The sequence below is a fragment of the Scyliorhinus torazame genome, chromosome 2 (genome assembly GCF_047496885.1).
Source record: "Scyliorhinus torazame isolate Kashiwa2021f chromosome 2, sScyTor2.1, whole genome shotgun sequence".
Lineage (NCBI taxonomy): Eukaryota > Metazoa > Chordata > Chondrichthyes > Carcharhiniformes > Scyliorhinidae > Scyliorhinus > Scyliorhinus torazame.
The window spans coordinates 78692064-78709249 of record NC_092708.1 but is presented as its reverse complement, the minus strand read 5'-3'; the positions used below and the strand labels follow the sequence as shown (position 1 = coordinate 78709249).

Sequence of the window (17186 nt, the reverse complement as noted above, 5' to 3'; positions counted from 1 at the left end):
TTCAAAGGTGAAGACAGAAGCAAAATATTTGTTTGACCAAAGTTCACTTTATTTAACTCTTGCTAACTCTTTTTACATTCCTAAGTAGCTTCCCCTCATACTCTGACCAATTGTCTGACCTGACACCTTTGCACAGTTATATGCTTTTCCCTTAAGTTTGCTGCTTTCCTCAACTACTTTAGTTAACCACGGATGATGGGTCCTTCCCTTAGAATAAATATATTCCCACAGTAAAAATAAATTGAGCATTCTGAAATATCCCCAAGGTCTGCCACTGCTTCTCTATTGATTTATCGTCTAGATTAGTATCCCGGTTCATTACATCGAGCTCAGCTTTCATGTGCACATAGTTGTCCTTAATTAAGTTTAAAATACTGGTCTTTGATCCACTCTTCTCCCTTTCAAACTGGATGTAAAATCTAATCATATTGTGGTAATCGATACCTAGGGGTGGTTGTACTCTCAGATTATTAATTGGTTCAGTTGGGTCGCTTGAGGGTTACAAGGAGCAAGGAATGAGCCAATAAAAGGGCTCAGGAGAGCTAGGAGGGGGCATGAGAAGTCCTTGGCGGGTCGGATCAAGGTAAACCCCAAGGCTTTTTTTTCTTATGTGAGAAATAAAAGAATGACCAGGGTGAGGTTAGGGCCGGTCAAGGACAGTAGTGGGAACTTGTGCATGGAGTCAGAAGAGATAGGAGAGGTGTTGAATGAATAATTTTCTTCAGTGTTCACCAAGGAGAGGAGCCATGTTTTTGAGGATGAGAGTGTGATACAGGCGGGTAGGCTTGAGGAGGTAGATGTTCTGAGGAAGGATGTATTAGCAATTTTGAAAAACCTTGGGGTCGACAAGACCCCTGGGCCAGATGGGATATATCCTAGGATTCTTTGGGAGGCAAGGGATGAGATTACAGAGCCTTTGGCTTTGATCTTTGGGTCCTCATTGTCCACGGGGATAGTGCCAGAGGACTGGAGAGTGGCAAATGTTGTTCCTCTGTTCAAGAAAGGGAATAGGAATGACCCTGGTAATTATAGGCCGGTTAGTCTTACTTCGGTGGTCAGTAAGTTAATGGAAAAGGTCCTGAAGGATAGGATTTATGACCATTTGGAAAGATGCAGATTAATCCGGAATAGACAACACTGATTTGTGAAGGGTAAGTCTTGCCTCACAAATTTGATTGAATTCTTTGAGAAGGTTACTAGGTGTGTAGATGAAGGTAGAGCAGTTGATGTTGTATACATGGATTTTAGTAAGGCGTTTGATAAGGTTCCCCATGGTCGGCTCATGAAGAAAGTAAGGAGCTGTGGGATAGAGGGAAATTTGGCCAATTGGATAAGTAACTGACTATCACATAGAAGGCAGAGGGTGGTGGTGGATGGAAAATTTTCAGACTGGAGACTAGTTATCAGCAGTGTACCACAGGGATCAGTGCTGGGTCCTCTGCTATTTGTGATTTTTATCAATGACTTGGAGGAGGGGGCTGAAGGGTGGGTCAGTAAATTTGCTGATGACACCAAGATTGGTGGAGTAGTGGATGAGGTGGAGTACTGTTGTAGGCTGCAAAGAGACATTGATAGGATGCAGAGCTGGGCCGAAAAATGGCAGATGGAGTTTAACCCGGATAAGTGCGAGGTGATTCATTTTGGTAGGAAAAATTTGAATGCGGATTACAGGGTCAACGGCAGGGTTGTGAGAAATATGGAGGAACAGAGAGATCTTGGGGTTCATGTCCATAGATCTCTGAAGGTTGCCACTCAAGTGGACAGAGCCGTGAAGAAGGCCTATAGTGTATTAGCATTTATTAACAGGGGGTTTAAGTTTAAGAGCTGTGAGGTTATGCTGCAACTGTACATGACCCTGGTGAGACCACATTTGGAGTATTGTGTACAGTTCTGGTCACCTCACTATAGGAAGGATGTGGAAGCATTGGAAAGGGTGCAAAGGAGATTTACCAGGATGCTGCCTGGTTTGGAGAATAGGTCTTATGAGGAAAGGTTGAGGGAGCTAGGGCTTCTCTTTGGAGCGGAGGAGGATGAGGCGCGACTTAATAGAGGTTTATAAGATGCTGAGGGGGATAGATTGAGTGGACGTTCAGAGACTATTTCCTCGGGAGGATGTAGCTGTTACAAGGAGGCATAACTATAAGGTTCAGGGTGGGAGATATAGGAGGGATGTCCGTGGTAGGTTCTTTACTCAGAGAGTGGTTATAGTGTGGAATGGACTGCCTGCTGTGATAGTGGAGTCGGATTCACTTTAGGCACTTTCAAGCGGTTATTGGATAGGCACATGGAGCACACCAGAATGACAGGGAGTGGGATAGCTTGATCTTGGTTTCGAACAAGGCTCGGCACAACATCGAGGGCCGAAGGGCCTGTTCTGTACTGAACTGTTCTATGTTCTAGTCTTTTTACATTACACAATACCAAGTCTAATAAACCTGCTCCCTGGTTGGTTCCCAAATGTGCTGCTCTCCGAAATTCTCAAAAGCATCCTATTAACTCATCATCCAGGTTACTATTGCCAATCTGCATTTTCCAGGTTCCATGTAGATTAAAATTATTCATGATTATTGTTATCCCTATATCACAAACACCCAATATTTATTCTTTAAGCTTTGTTCTACACGGTGGAATTGTTAGGGGATATGTCGACTAGCCTCATTAGTGACCTCTTGCCCCCCACCCCACCCCCCTCTCATCTCCACCCAAACTGATTCTACATCTTGGTCATCTCTAACTATTGCTCCAATTATGTAGCTTCCTATTATTCTTAATTATCATATACTCAGGATCCAACCCTTAACATTCAGCAGCCATGTCTCCATAATGGCTACCCAATCATATTTATTTACTTCAGTATGTGCTATCAATTAACTTACTTTGTAATGAATGTGATGTGTGTTCCGATACAGAGCCTTTAGTTTTGTCTCTTGTTCCCGTACCAGCCTCCCCGAACAGGCGCCGGAATGTGGCGACTAGGGGCGTTTCACAGTAACTTAATTGAAGCCTACTTGTGACTATAAGCGATTTTCATTTTTCATTTCATTGTTAGTTTTGTGACCTAGTCTTGACTGTTGGTATCCCTTCCTTTCATTCTCTGACCTAATTTCCCATATTAATTTTTACTCTCCTCCCTTGATTCTACTCCTTGTTTTGCTACATCTACCCAAGCTTCATCTGACACCCCCCCCCCCCCCCCCCCCCCGTTTATTTTAAAGCCCTCTCTACTTCCATAGTTATGCAACTTGCTAGAACACCAATTCAAGCACGGTTCAGGTGTAGACCATCCCAACAATACGGCCCCACACTTTCCTCAAACCTATAGACAATTGCAGAGGCTGGCACTCCTGCCGTCTGGGTCCCCTTACCTGCCTCAGCTGCAGTCAAACACCCCTGAGCATCATCCAATCATCCAACAAATCAGAAGACCCTATCTGAAGGAATGTGACTGTCTCTTGGTACAAAGCATCCTCTGCTCCTCCTTCTACCCCGCCCCCAATCAGTTGTAGTGTCCTCGGCTCGGCCTCCAGCATCAAGACTCTCAGCCGAAGCTCCTCAAACCGCAGACACGTCAGATGTGTTTGCCCTGAATCACACTGCTATTCAGGAACTCTCACTAATGCAACCATTACACGCCGCCTGCCCTGTGTTTTAATTAACTAGATTATTTTATTATATTTTGTTGTTTATTTTATTAACCTTACCACAAATTCCTGTACTACTTTCAACCTTAGGAATAGGGTATATATTAACCACTCGCGTTACCTGCCAAACAGCCAGCTTCCCCTGTAGTAATGCAAGAACTGATGCCTACAGGATGAAAAAGTAAAGGAGTCTCTCCCTTCCTTCCCTAACTTCCTCAATTCACCAAACTTCCAGAACTCTGTTGTGGTTGTACTGAAATGTTTTAAATTTGTGTTCCAAAAGGACTAGCTGTGTTCAAGTACAGAGACACCAGTTCAAGCTGGTTTGCTTAATGAATTGACTACAGCTGCTCACAGTGGATAGCTTCGATCTCCCTGCTTAGGCCCCTGAATGTGACTTGTAGCACAAATTATATTAGTTTTTTTAAGATTCCCTCAACTCACCCAGCTCCCAGCATTTCATTTGAGGTCCCACTCCTTTGGTGAGAACCAAGAAACTAACCTTTCAGTTATATTAACTGTTTATCAATTTCTTGCCTGGTGAGTATTATGCAATGTTCATTGTGCAATCATTAATCTATTTGAGAAAAGTTGCCCACCATAAACCATTCATCCAGCATTTGATTTAAATTTATAACTCTTGGGAGAATCTGAGGTTTAACATTGCAGGTGTCTGAATTTTAACAATCTCAATACTTAACAGTTTAGAAAATTGTATTGCATGTGAATTGTTGAAAATATTTTGTAAATCTTATTTTAACAAACAATATAAGGAGGTTAAATTGAACTCAGCTGGGGAAGTACAACTATTCACAGAATTTGAGCATGTCAGAAAGGTTGTTGTGAATGTAGGATCGGAGTTAAATTGGTGGCATCCTTCAGTGAGGTAAAACTTTGAGATTCAAATGAATTGGTTTTATTTTTGTGTGCTATTTAAATAAATTTGACATGTTCATTACAGCACTTTTGCCTTCCTTCTAGCTTCATGAAAATGTTGGGGAACCTAGCGAATCAGCAGAATCTCCTGCTTTTTCGTGCTGCAGTCTAGAATAGTACACGGTGTGGTTGAATTCTAACTTGTGTCAGAATGACTACATGGTTAACTCTGAGGAACGTGATGTGATCCCTTAACTGCACCTAAACTTGACTAAATTGTATTGTTGCATAGATTGAAAATGGCTAAAAATAGATAATTTGTCAAAATTCAAGTGCTTTTTACAAAATATTCAGAACGATTGTAGAATTTATTTTATACTGTAATTTATCTCCACACATTTAGTAGGCACTTTCTTTCCTTGTCACTGCTCTTTTTATTTGTATTTCAATACTAATTTTATAGCTATCAAATCTTTTAATTGCTTACAATTCTTCCTGCTTTATGTTAAAACTCTTATTCTTTTCTCACTTATTTTGTTGTTTTCTTGCGTTCTTCATTTTCACTAGCTTTCCTGATTCCTTCATGTGAGTATTTAGTCTTAATTTTCATTTCAAAGTTATCTTTTGCACAATTTTAAAAAGCTAGTATGTGGTTTTTAAAACTTTGCATTTCGTTATTGATACCTGAATTTAGTATTGTTAGTTTCTTAATTATTGATAAATCTGCAACAGTTGACATTTAATTAGCACCTTTAATTTGGGAAAATGTTCAGAGATGCATCACAGGAGTGTAATCTGACAAATGTTGACATGAATTGAAGGAGATCTTGAAAGGAATAACTAAACCTTGGTCAGAGTTGGGTTTTAGAGGCTACTTTAAAAGGAGGAGAAGCAGGAGGGAAGTTTCTTGATTTAGGTTTTGGATGGTAGAAGGTGTGGCTGCCAATTGTAGAGTGGAGGATGAACAAGTTAGAAGAATAGCTCTTGGAGTGTAGGGCCATGGGCACTTGAATATGAAAATTTAAAAATTGAGGCACTATTAGGCTAGAAACCAACATAGGTCAGCAAGCATAGGATTAATGGGTGATCAAAACTTGGTTGGTTAGGATATTAGCAGGAGAGTTTATATGAGGTGAATGATGGGAGACTGGCCAGGAGAACGTTTGAATAATCAAGCCTGGTGGTAACAAAAAAGTGGATGAACATATTAGCAGCAGATGTGCTGAGACGTACATAGAGATGGAAATAGGTTTTTTTAATGCTCAACGGGATATGAGCTCAACTTGGAGTCATCTTATGCCATGTTGTGCACAATCTTGTTCAGCTTGAGACAGAGAGCAGAATGGAGTTGGTAGCAAGTGGAAAAACAAAGTGGTCAAGGCTGAAGATATCGGCTTTGTTATTCCCAGTGTTTACTTAGTTGGATGAAATTGCGGCTCATCCAGGAACGGATGTTGGCAAGCAGGTTTGATGACGCATTGGCAATGGAAGGCTTGAATTTCTGTGAGTTGGAGCTGGGTGCTGTCCTATAGATATGGAAGTGAAGCCATGTATTTAGAGATCTTCTTTGAAATGCAGCAAATGGGTGAGAAATAGGACCAGGATAGATTTTGAACTTGAGATAATGGGACCTGAAGAAAATCCATTGCAGGAGATTCCTGGCTGCCTTTAGATGGGTGAGTGGAACCAGGAAAGGCAGTCCTATTCTGCTGGCAAGAAGGCCTTGGAGGAGAATGGCAGGGCCTATTAAAGGCTGTGGAGAGGTTGAGAAGGGATAGTGCAGCACAGTCAAAACCACAAGAATGGTTTGTGACTTTTAATCAGGACTTTGCTGGGGATGAAAACTTTTTGTCCAGTTTGGAAACCGATTCAAATAATAAAACTGCATCCAGACCACCATTTACATACCAACCTTAAATTCCAAAATAAATATTGCTAGAAAATATAATGTTTTTACAACAGTGTTGCAGTGCTTCAGTAGATTTGGCAATGTCATCTGGGGATGGAGTGAATGTATTTATTTAGTTAAGAAATTCAAATAGATTTCCAATTCTTGACACCAGTTATAAGTTTTGAATAGGAAATAATTTGTGCATTTATTCAAATGTGGTAGTCTCAAACTAGCACTGTGTGATGCATACCAACTGACCTGGGTTACATTTGGGAGTTGAATGCTGCACTGTGCTGCCAATGAACTATGCAGAGATGTTTGCTGTATGCATATTTAAACACGTGCAGAGCTCAGCTTGCTGGCTAGTTAAATTATGGTGTTTGCAACATTAAATGCATTGAAAATTTTAATTCGCTTGACCACGAGGAGAGCTTATTAACCTTAACTGCAGTGGATCAAGGCATACTATTAGCTGTTGTAAGCTCTTCTCTTGAGTCGATAGTTGTTTTGGTTCTGTTGCACACTTGTTCCATCGATATGTATCCAAGACTGCTTCACGGTGTGGCACAGTGGTTAGCACTGCTGCATCACAGCACCAGGGACCTGGGTTCCATTCCAGCATTGGGTGACTAACTGTGTGTCATTTGCACTTTCTCCCTGTGTCTGCGTGGGTTTCCTCCCATGGCCCAAAGCTGTGCAGGTTAGGTGGATTGGCTATGGTAAATTGCCCCTTGTGTCCAAAAAAGGTTAGGTGGGGTTACGGGGATAGGGTGCGGGTGTGGGCTTGGGTAGGGTGGTCTTTCCAAGGGCTGGTGCAGACTTGATGGGCCGAATGGCCTCCTGCTGCACTGTAAATTCTATGATTCAATGAACAATGTTATGAATCGTGGTTAATGGTCTACAAGTATTACAAGTCTATCCTGCTTAATACAGCTTGAAATTAATCCGGCTTATTGTTTTCAAGTGATGGAATAGCTAGGCACTGTGTATGATGGCATTTGAAAAATTAATATGATCCACTTTGGTTCCAAAGCTGGTATCTTCTCTAGATTATTAAATCCAATTAATAAAGATATTTTTGATTATTTAAGAAATGTTGATTCTTTTCTCCCTCTTTCTCCAGTAAGTACGGTTACAGCAAACAGTCAAACACTGAAAAGGTGAGAATTAAACTTAAATAATACAAAAAATTGAATTTTGTCTTAGTTTGAGATTTTTCCTTTTTGTTTGTTGCTCAGCATAAACAGTTGATTTGAGCTTTCATTGGTGAAAATGCTGAGTTTAGTTCAATAAATCATAGATTCCTACAGTAAGACACTGCAACAGAATTTATGGGGTAGTAAGTAGAAGGTTAGGAATTAAGAATAGTTAGTTTTGTGATAATTCCTTGATGTCTTTTGAAGTGTGTTCACTTTCTTTTCTAAGTTGCCAACCATTTGTATCCTTAATTGCTGTCATTGTCTTATTCGGACTGCAATCAAACCTCCCGCATCTCAGGATGTTATCACTTTCCGTGTGGAGTTTGCACATTCTCCCCGTGTCTGCATGGGTTTCGCCCCCACAACCCAAAAGATGTGCAGGGTAGGTGGATTGGCCACGCTAAATTGTCCCTTAATTGGAAAAAAATAATTGGGTACTTAAAATTTATATATTTTTTAAAAGTATGTTTTCACTGTCTTTTACAGTTGTGACCAGATTCAAATCCTTTCCAATGCTATTGTTGCTTTAAGGTGTTGCATCACCCGTTGCACAATAATTTTCTATTGTGTTTTACAGAGTGAAGACAAAAAAGGGGCCCTGGGAACAGGACTGACAGCTGTTGCGACTGACATATCTGAGGAAGATGATCTGCAGGCTGTTGAAGAGGTACGTTATTTGCACACAATCTTGGTAACGCAAAATGTCTTGAAGTATTTGCCTTTGCATCTTTCATTCGTGGCTTGTATAATTCTTCAGTTGATAGATTACCAAATTAAAAGCAGAGAGCCACAAATGAAATTTAAATACCATGTTTTTAATTTGCATGTAGTTCACATTGTGGGTACTAGATTTTGCTTTTGGAGGGGAAAAAACCTTTTCGAACCTCTGGAACCATGTAATTCAAATAGGATAAACCAGAATTTAAGCACAAGTGCATATTGGACAGAGTTGGCTAGACTTAAGGATGGATTGTCTGTGCCCTTGACTTAGAAATTAGAGCCCAATTTAACTGATGAAACCTGATTTTAATGCCAGCAAATAAATGAACAATTTATAGTGGATAGATTGCACTAGAATGTAAATACTGTGAAGACTATTAATTGAATTGAGATGTTACATTTTCCATACACCAAAATGACGGCTAACTTCACAGCACCCAAATGTTATTCTCATTACAAAAGAAAAGAAAAGGAAAATCTAGAATATTACTCATTAAAGTTGAAAAATTCATGTCAGTGGGAGAAAAATGTCTTAAATTTGACTTTAAAACATCGTCATGTCCTGAAAACTCTTAATTATTTCCACTTAAGAGATTCCATTTATATGGGGATCCACCCAAACTGTAGGAAGTAGAAAGTCACTCCAGGCTGACAACAGCTCTGAGGCTGCCTATATCCAGGAAAATAATTCATTGCCCTAGATGTTCTCACTCCCTAACTTTTAATTTAAGAAAATGTTTGCACAATTTCTCATTCATTTGAGACATGAGATCACTAGCAAGACTGATATTGCTTAACCCAAATTAATCAACTTTGATGTACAGAGTGGTTTTCAGGCCACTTCAGGAATCGAGCACATTGGTGTGAGAGTGAAGTCACCATGTAAAGATGCTGGCTGAACTATTTGAGAATTGTGTACTTAGCAATAGTCAACAAATTGAATCATGCACAAATAGCTTAAATCTTATTGTTTAGGATAATATCAAATAAAATCAATTTCCAAATTAATTTGCTTTTAACATTTTTGTACCAATAGATCGGAGTAGTTGAGACTCAATTTATTAATATTTAATTGGAGATTAAAAATTATGATTACCATTTTAATTGCAGCTTCGCATTAAAAAACTGATGACTGGAATGGCTGTGATGGCAACTGAGGAGGTAATTGATTTTAAATGCTGAAAGGCCGTAGACAAATGGATTATGTTCAATTCTTTTTAATTGATTCTAGACTATAAACTTGTCTGCACAGTTGTTTCATCTGATTTTTGCTCATAAGCTGTATTATTGTATTTCTAAAGATTGAGTGTAACATGCAAGCCAGAGGTTTGGAAACTAGATAGAATTTCTATACCCTATCCACAATTAACAAGATTTAGAATTGTCTATTTTCTTCCTTGACTGGGTGGATGCTGAAATGATGTTCCCTTTGTGAGGGAGGTTAGAATTGCGGGGGGGTTCGTATTGTTGAATTTTTGCAGAATCTGACTAAGTGCAGAAATGTGGATGTGTTTATTGATCCTAAAGCAGAGCAATTCTGAATTTCATATAAAACATTGTAAATAATGCATTAGCGTTTGAAGTATTGCAGTTAAGTGTGGACCAATTTGAAAATGCTGTGTTGTTTACGCTTCACCTTCATTGCACTCTTTATTCCACAGCCTGTGTTCCATTGCCTGTGTTCACAGAGAGCCAGGAAAGCATTGCCACTAATGAACATCAGTGTTAAATGTCAGGAATCACCTACCCTGCATGGCTGAGCACTCACTTGTCTTCTGTCAGGATGTTCTTTGTTAAACTAATACATTTGTTTTAAAATCTGGTATAAAATGTGTATCCTTTTGCTCATCCTGACAGCGCAAGATTGTATTAGTCATAAAAGCACACTTCATGCTTAAATGTAGCCCAGTGGCACCAAATAGCTGTTCTTGCTATCACAGAAAGCACCTGTAGACGTTGCATTGTCAAATACTTTATTTAATCATTCTAACCTTTGAACCATTGCTGTCCATGGTTAGTTGCTTGACATTGGCTTCATATTTTTATGACTTTCAGGGAAAACTGACTGCTAGTACAGTGGGTCACATTGTAGGATTACAGTCAGAAGAAATTAAGCAGTTTGCATCAGAATATGCCGAAAAGGTAATGTACCTTGTATCTTATGGGGGTTCCAATGTATTTCTCAAAGTTACTGTCCTTGTATAGGCAATTTGCGCTCACTGAAAGAACAAACTTAAATAAATGTAGAGTTCTTTGTTGATGGAAGTATTGTTGGGTCAGGATACTGGCAAAATACTGCATGTGTCTTGAGATATTTATGCCCGTGTGTACAAACACACGGGGCGGCCATGGAAGTCTTTGAAAAATGGGTAGGAATTTAAAAATCAAAGTACTGCTTAACTGGGAGCCAATGTTAGTGAGTACATGGGAGAAGGTGATTACATAATTGGTGCTGGTTCCTCTATCATGCAGGAAAGTTTTGAATGAGACAAAATGAGTGCTGAGTTTACAGAGGGTAGCATGTGGGATGCTGGATGGGAGTGGGTTGAAATGGTCAAGTCTAAAGGCACCAAGAACATAGGTGAGTGTTGTGGCAGCCAATGAACTGAAGTGGGCGGAGTCAATCCATGGTATGGAGGTGGAAATTGGCAGTCTTCGTGATGGCATAAAATAATGGTTGGAAGCTCATCTCGGGATCAAGTATGACACAAAGTTGCAAACAGTCTAGCTGAGCCTCAGATAGTTGCCAGCGAGAGAGATGGAGTTGGAGGCTAGGTAAAGGAATTTGTGGTGGTCTGAAGACAGTTGGTTCAGTATTCCCACTATTTAATTGGAGGAAATATCTGCACATGCCGTATTGAATGTCGGGAAAGCAATCTGTTAATTTGGAGACCTCTGGAGTGGTCGAGATGGGCAGTGGTGTGGTAGAGCTGGATGTTGTCCACGGATACCTGGAAACTGTTTTTGGATGGTGTTGCCATGGGGCAGCATGTACCTGAGAAATAGGAGGGGGCCAAGGATACATCCTTGGGGGACACCAGTGGTATTGATATGGAAGCGGAAAGAAAAGCCTTTCAGGAGATTATTGTGCCTACTTTCCATCTGGCACCTCGCCATCTGATTCTGGGTATAGGATTCACAAGCGTGCACACACTGCCAGAGCTTCCATTATTTAAAGAGCTACATCGGATTGTATGCCAAGAAACTTGTATGTCAAAAGGCAAACTAGGTGTACAAGCAGATTAATTACATTATATAAAACCTTGTTAACTGGGTAGTTTTTCTTTCAATCACATTCATTTGATGACGATTTGAACACATTTCTACAGCTCCTTTGTGACTCAGCCGCAAGCAGTTATTAGTAGCAAGTATTGAAGTTAAGTGACAACTTTTATAATTGCAGCAATCTGAGTTTTCAGCCGAGGAGCGCCCTGAACGACTTGGAGCCGCTCAGCAATATCGAAGACAGGTTGCATCTCTGAACAAGCAAATCTTGCAAAAGTCCAAGCAGTTGGAAGAGGTAGGTTCCTGGAATTAAATTTGTCCTGAATTTCCTGTATTGTGAAAGTATTTCTTATGTTTATAATACAAAACTTTGCTGTCTAGTGAGCAAAACTGAAACGAGAACTTATGAAGCTGCTTTGTATCATAAGTGTTTTAGAATTTGGATTCCTTTGAATTGAACAAGTGTACATGCCTTGACCAGAGAATCGTGTTGGTTTTCCATTTTGAAAGTGAATATCTTTCCATAAAATTTCTAGCATTTGTGATTTTGTTTTTAAAAAATAATAATAATCGCTTATTGCCACAAGTAGGTTTCAATGAAGTTACTGTGAAAAGTTCCTAGTCGCCACATTCCGGCGCCTGTTCGGGGAGATGGTACGGGACTTGAACCTGTGCTGCTGGCCTTGTTCTGCACTACAAGCCAGCTGTTTAGCCCACTGTGCTAAACTAGCTCCTAATTGAACTAGCCCCTAATGAAACATTTTGTTTTTGTTCTGCAGTAAGATCAAAAGTATCCATGTTTTAAGATCCACTGTGATCATTACAGTAGATTATACTACATGTGACTGGTCAACATTGAGTACTGGACAGTAATTAATTAACTTAGCCAAGTTCAGAAAATGTCAACAGCCTTGGGCCAATGAGCACCAGGAGGAAACTAATGGAACCCTTGATGAAAATTCCATCAAAAGGAAGATAGATAGACTATTCCCTGAATTAGTCAACAGTGTCCACATCCTGAAAGCAGTTGTGTAGCTTCAGTATGTAACAGTGACCAGTGCAGTAAGGCTGTTGTGAAAGTGAACAGGGCTTTGGGTTGTGTTGCCAAAATAATTAGGTTTTTACATTTGGACTGTCTGATCCTTCCACGATTATGAGCTGTGTCAGTTAGGGTAAACTAGGGAACACCAGTATAAGGCACTAGGTTAGATGTTGGGTTCGCAAGGATTGCTGATCTCTAGAATAGGGTATTTATGAATTTCCAGCAGGCATTCAGAACTGAGCTGTTAACTCTCAGGTTACCGTAGTGACCATGTATCTGACAAAATAGATGCACTGAGGTTATCATGAGCTTGTTTTCTTTTTTTTTTTTAATTTTTTATTGAAATTTGCAATGTTTTTCATAATAAATAGTAATCCTAACACAGCAAAATAGAGTGAACATTAACATAGTGCAAAAAGAGAATATACAATAGCAATTGACTAGACGTGACCCCACGCGCCTCATGACCCTCCCAACGGAGCACTCACCCCCACTCCCCTACGAGTCGCTGCTGCTGCTGACGTTTTAATTTTCCCTGAGAATGCCCCCGCTCAACAGCAGCAGCTCTGTACCCTTGGCAAAATTATTTACACACGTAAGCAGGCATCTGTTCGTGGTGTTGTCGTCCCTTACTTCTCCCAGACGGAGTTTGCTGCCGTTGTCGTCTCGTTCCGCTTCTGCGCACTTCCGCTTCTGCGGCCCTCCCGTCTTCCCCGTTTTCTCTGTTCCTGTTGACATTAAGTTTGTTAACGTTTCCCTGCCTCCTCCCTCCCCCTCCCTGGCTCTCCTCCATTGTTCCGTCACTTCCCTCTACCCTCCCTCCCCCCCCTCTCCCCGCTCCTGACCTCCCCCCCCCCCCCCCCCCCACCTGTGGTTCGCCTTTCCTTCCTCTTCGATTTAGCTGTCTCCCCACCCACCCTCTCCCAGTCTAAGCTTATTGTTTTCTTAACAGCTTCAAGTTAAATATGGTGGGATTCAAGCTACATGTGAGGAAGCAAAGAAGAAACTGGTGGAGGTAAGATTACTTCATTTTAGGTAACCAGCAAATCTAGCATCCGTGTTTGCTTAAATCATTTATAGAATCATTGGGTGGTACAGCATGAACGATACTCTAGCACGGCCATTCACGATACTCCAGCACGACCATTCATGATACTCTAGCACGACCATTCAAGTCTCTTCTGTCTCCTTCAAAAAACAATCCAGTTAGTCCCACTTGCTTGCTCTTTGCCCATATCCTGCCATTGTTTTTCTTTAAATATTTACTCAATTGCCTTTTGAAAGCTACTATTGAATCCTGTTTCCACCATCCTATCGGACAGTGCAATCCATATCCAGTGTTTTTTCACCCTCGTTGTCTCTGATTCTTTTGCCAATCATCTTCACTGTCGTCTGATGTTTCAGCCATTGGAAACATTTTCTCTTTTGTTTCCTGGCTTTGAGCATATCAAACTCTTCCTGGCCACCTTCACTCTTAAGGCGAACAACCTCAATTTTCCCAGTCTATACACATAACTAATCCCTCGGACCATTCCAGAATTATTTTCTGTATCCTCTCCAAAGCCTTTATGGTCTTCCTAAAATATGGATCTCAGAAGTAGATGCACTACTTCAGCTGGTTTTATATTGGTTTAGGATAATTGACTTTTGTACACTTCCTCTTACCTTTTTATTGGCTATGATCGATTGGGGAATGTTACTTAAAGGGATGACAGTGGATAGGCAATGGCAAACATTTAAGAGTGCATGAAGGGACTGCAACAATTGTATATTCCTGTCTGACACAAAAGTAAAATGGGAAAGGTGGAATTCTTTGGGGATGTAACTTAGAATTGATGAAGGGGAGCCAGTGGATGTGGTGTGTTTGGACTTTCCGAAGGCTTTTGACAAAGTCCCGCATAAAAGATTAGCGTGTTAAAATACAGCGCATGGGATTTGGGGTAGTATATTGAGATAGAAAACTGATTGGCAGACAGGAAACAGTCGGAATTAACGGGTCTTTTCCAAATTGGCAGGAAGTGACTAGTGGGGTACTACAGGGATTGGTGCTAGGACCCCAGCTAGTCACAATATATATTAATGATTTAGATGAGGGAACAAAATGTCATATCTCCAATCTTGCAGATGACACCAAGTTGGGTGGGAGGGTGAGCTGTGAAGAGGATGCAGAGATCCTTCAGTGTGATTTGGACAAGTTGAGTGAGTGGGCACATGAATGACAGATGCAGTATAATTTGGATAAATGTGAGGTTATCCACCTTGGTAGCAAAAACAGGAAGGCAGACTATTAACTAGCCAAAAGTTGGAGAGGGGAACGTGCAACGAGATCTGGGTGTCCTCATACACCAGTCGCTGAAGCTAAGCATGCAGGTGCAGCAGGCTGTAAAGAAGGTAAATTTTGAGCACAGGAGCACGGATGTCTTGCTGCAATATACAGGGTCTTGATGAGGCCACACCTGGAATATTGTGTGCAGTTTTGGTCTCCTTATCTGAGGAAGGATGTTCGAGCTATAGAGGGAGTGCAGTGAAGGTTTACCAGACTGATTCCTGGGATGGCAGTACTGACATACGAAGATAGATTGAATCAATTAGGATTCTGTGGAGTTCAGAAGAATGTGGGGGGTGGGGGGGGTCACATAGAAACCTATAAATTCCATCCTGGCTGGGCTGGGTTGATGTAGGAAGGATGTTCCCGATGGAGGGTGTGTCCAGAACCAGGGGTCACAGTCCGAAGATGTGGGGTGGACCATTTAGGATAGAGATGAGGAGAAATGTCTTCACCCAGAGAGCGGTGAGCCTGTGGAATTCATTCCAAAAAGTAGTTGAGTCCAAAACATTGTATGGTTTCAAGAAGCAGTTAGGTATAGCACTTTGGGCAAAGGGGATCAAAGGATGTAGGGGACAGCGGGATTAGGCTATTAAATTGATGATCAACCATGATCATAATAAGTGGCGGAGCGGGCTTGAAGGGCTAAATGTCCTCGTATTTTTTTCTTTGTACGTTTTAAAGCCCATACGCTTTATTAACAGTTTTATCCTGTCCTATCATCTTTCTAGATTTATACACAATATCTCGAGGTCTCTGTTCTTACAGACGTTTTAAAATCGTACTATTAGCTTGCATCGTGTCTCCTCATTCTTCCTGTCTAAACATATCATGCCTCTTGTGTGCTTAGTTTGCTGGAAGTAAGCCTATTTCAATAAAGTTAATATCTTCTGAAAGCAGCTATAATTATGAGAAGTAAAGGTCGTGAGTAATCTAGTTAGTGAAGGGAGAGAAAGATGATAATGAAATGAAAATCGCTTATTGTCACAAGTAGGCTTCAAATGAAGTTACTGTGAAAAGCCCCTAGTTGCCACATTCTGGCGCCTGTTCGGGGAGGCTGGTACTGTTCATTCTATTAACATTGCTGTTGGGCTAGTGGATCTGTCAAGGTTGCGCAGATCTATTACTGTAGAATGTCATGAATCTGAGATTTAAATTGTTTATAATTTTCATGTTTGTTAGTATTTTTTGACATTTCAAAAAAAAGTTGGACAACACATTACAGGTCTATTTAATACAAATAATGCTGGAAGCACTTAGCAGGTCAGGCAACATCAATGCAAAACAAGGTTTCTAGTTGAAGACCATTCTTGTTTCTCTACACGTTGTTGGTTGACCTGAGTATTTTCAGCATCTGTAGTATTTAGCTTTTTATATTATCGTTTTACTTCAGATTTGTATTTATAGGTTGTGAATTATGGGCAGAAATTGGATAAAGAGCTGTCTACTGTTGAAGCTGCAGAATCCCAAGCTGATTCCAGGTAGGTGTTAGTCACATATTTTAAGTCCTTGTAGGTCTTGTTGAGGAACAGCTAAACCTTTACTTTCTGATACAACAATCACAAGTTTGAGTTCATGTAGCATTGCCAAGAAGTCTGGTGGTGTCTGCAAGGACAAATTATTTTCCATTTACTAAATGTGACTTCTGGGACAGTGGAATTGGTAGTTGAAATAAATATCATTGAGACTTGTTCAAGGTAAGAAAAGTGACTTGTAGATTGCAAGAGAAATTTAAGTTTTGAGGTTCTGCATGTGATGCAAAAAGCGTAAAGTTGAACATGGTGGTTTCAAACTAGTTGAATTGAAATATAGATGGATAGAAAAATAGAAGTAGTTACAGGTAATGACTAGACAAATTCTAGATCCAGTAAAATCTAGTGTAATAAAGAGCAACTTCAGATTCTGCATTACCAGGTAATGAAAACAGATGCGGCATCTGGAGCATGACCAGAAACCTAGAAATAATGGAGTCCGCATGACTAACAATTTTATGATTTCTTCTGTAAGAAGGTTGTGCCTGAGAGTTAGCGAATAACGACGAAGTGCAAACTGATGACTGAATTTTCTAACCACTGAAATTGTATAATGTGCACTGCACTATCTTGGCTTCTTCCCATAACATGTAATCATAAGGATAGAGTGAAACAAGGGAAGCATTTTCCTTTGAGGAAGTCAATTGAGTAAACTCTCTGGCTTCCTGTGTGATATTTTTTCCATGCCTGGTTGTTTTTATAGCTTGGTATTTGTCCATGGTTGTAGCAGTTCA

The 17186-nt window shown here is 40.4% G+C and overlaps 1 protein-coding gene across 1 annotated transcript in view; it reads left to right on the top strand.

Annotated features, from left to right (window-relative positions):
• The window catches only part of ccdc93 (CCC complex scaffolding subunit CCDC93), a 95584-nt gene that overhangs the window by 54531 nt on the left and 23867 nt on the right, over window positions 1-17186 (top strand). The window contains exons 8-14 of the mRNA XM_072473028.1: window positions 7532-7568; window positions 8185-8274; window positions 9438-9488; window positions 10383-10469; window positions 11731-11847; window positions 13547-13609; window positions 16328-16401. Coding sequence (XP_072329129.1) covers window positions 7532-7568; window positions 8185-8274; window positions 9438-9488; window positions 10383-10469; window positions 11731-11847; window positions 13547-13609; window positions 16328-16401 — 519 coding nt within the window. The remainder of the gene's footprint in view (window positions 1-7531; window positions 7569-8184; window positions 8275-9437; window positions 9489-10382; window positions 10470-11730; window positions 11848-13546; window positions 13610-16327; window positions 16402-17186) is intronic.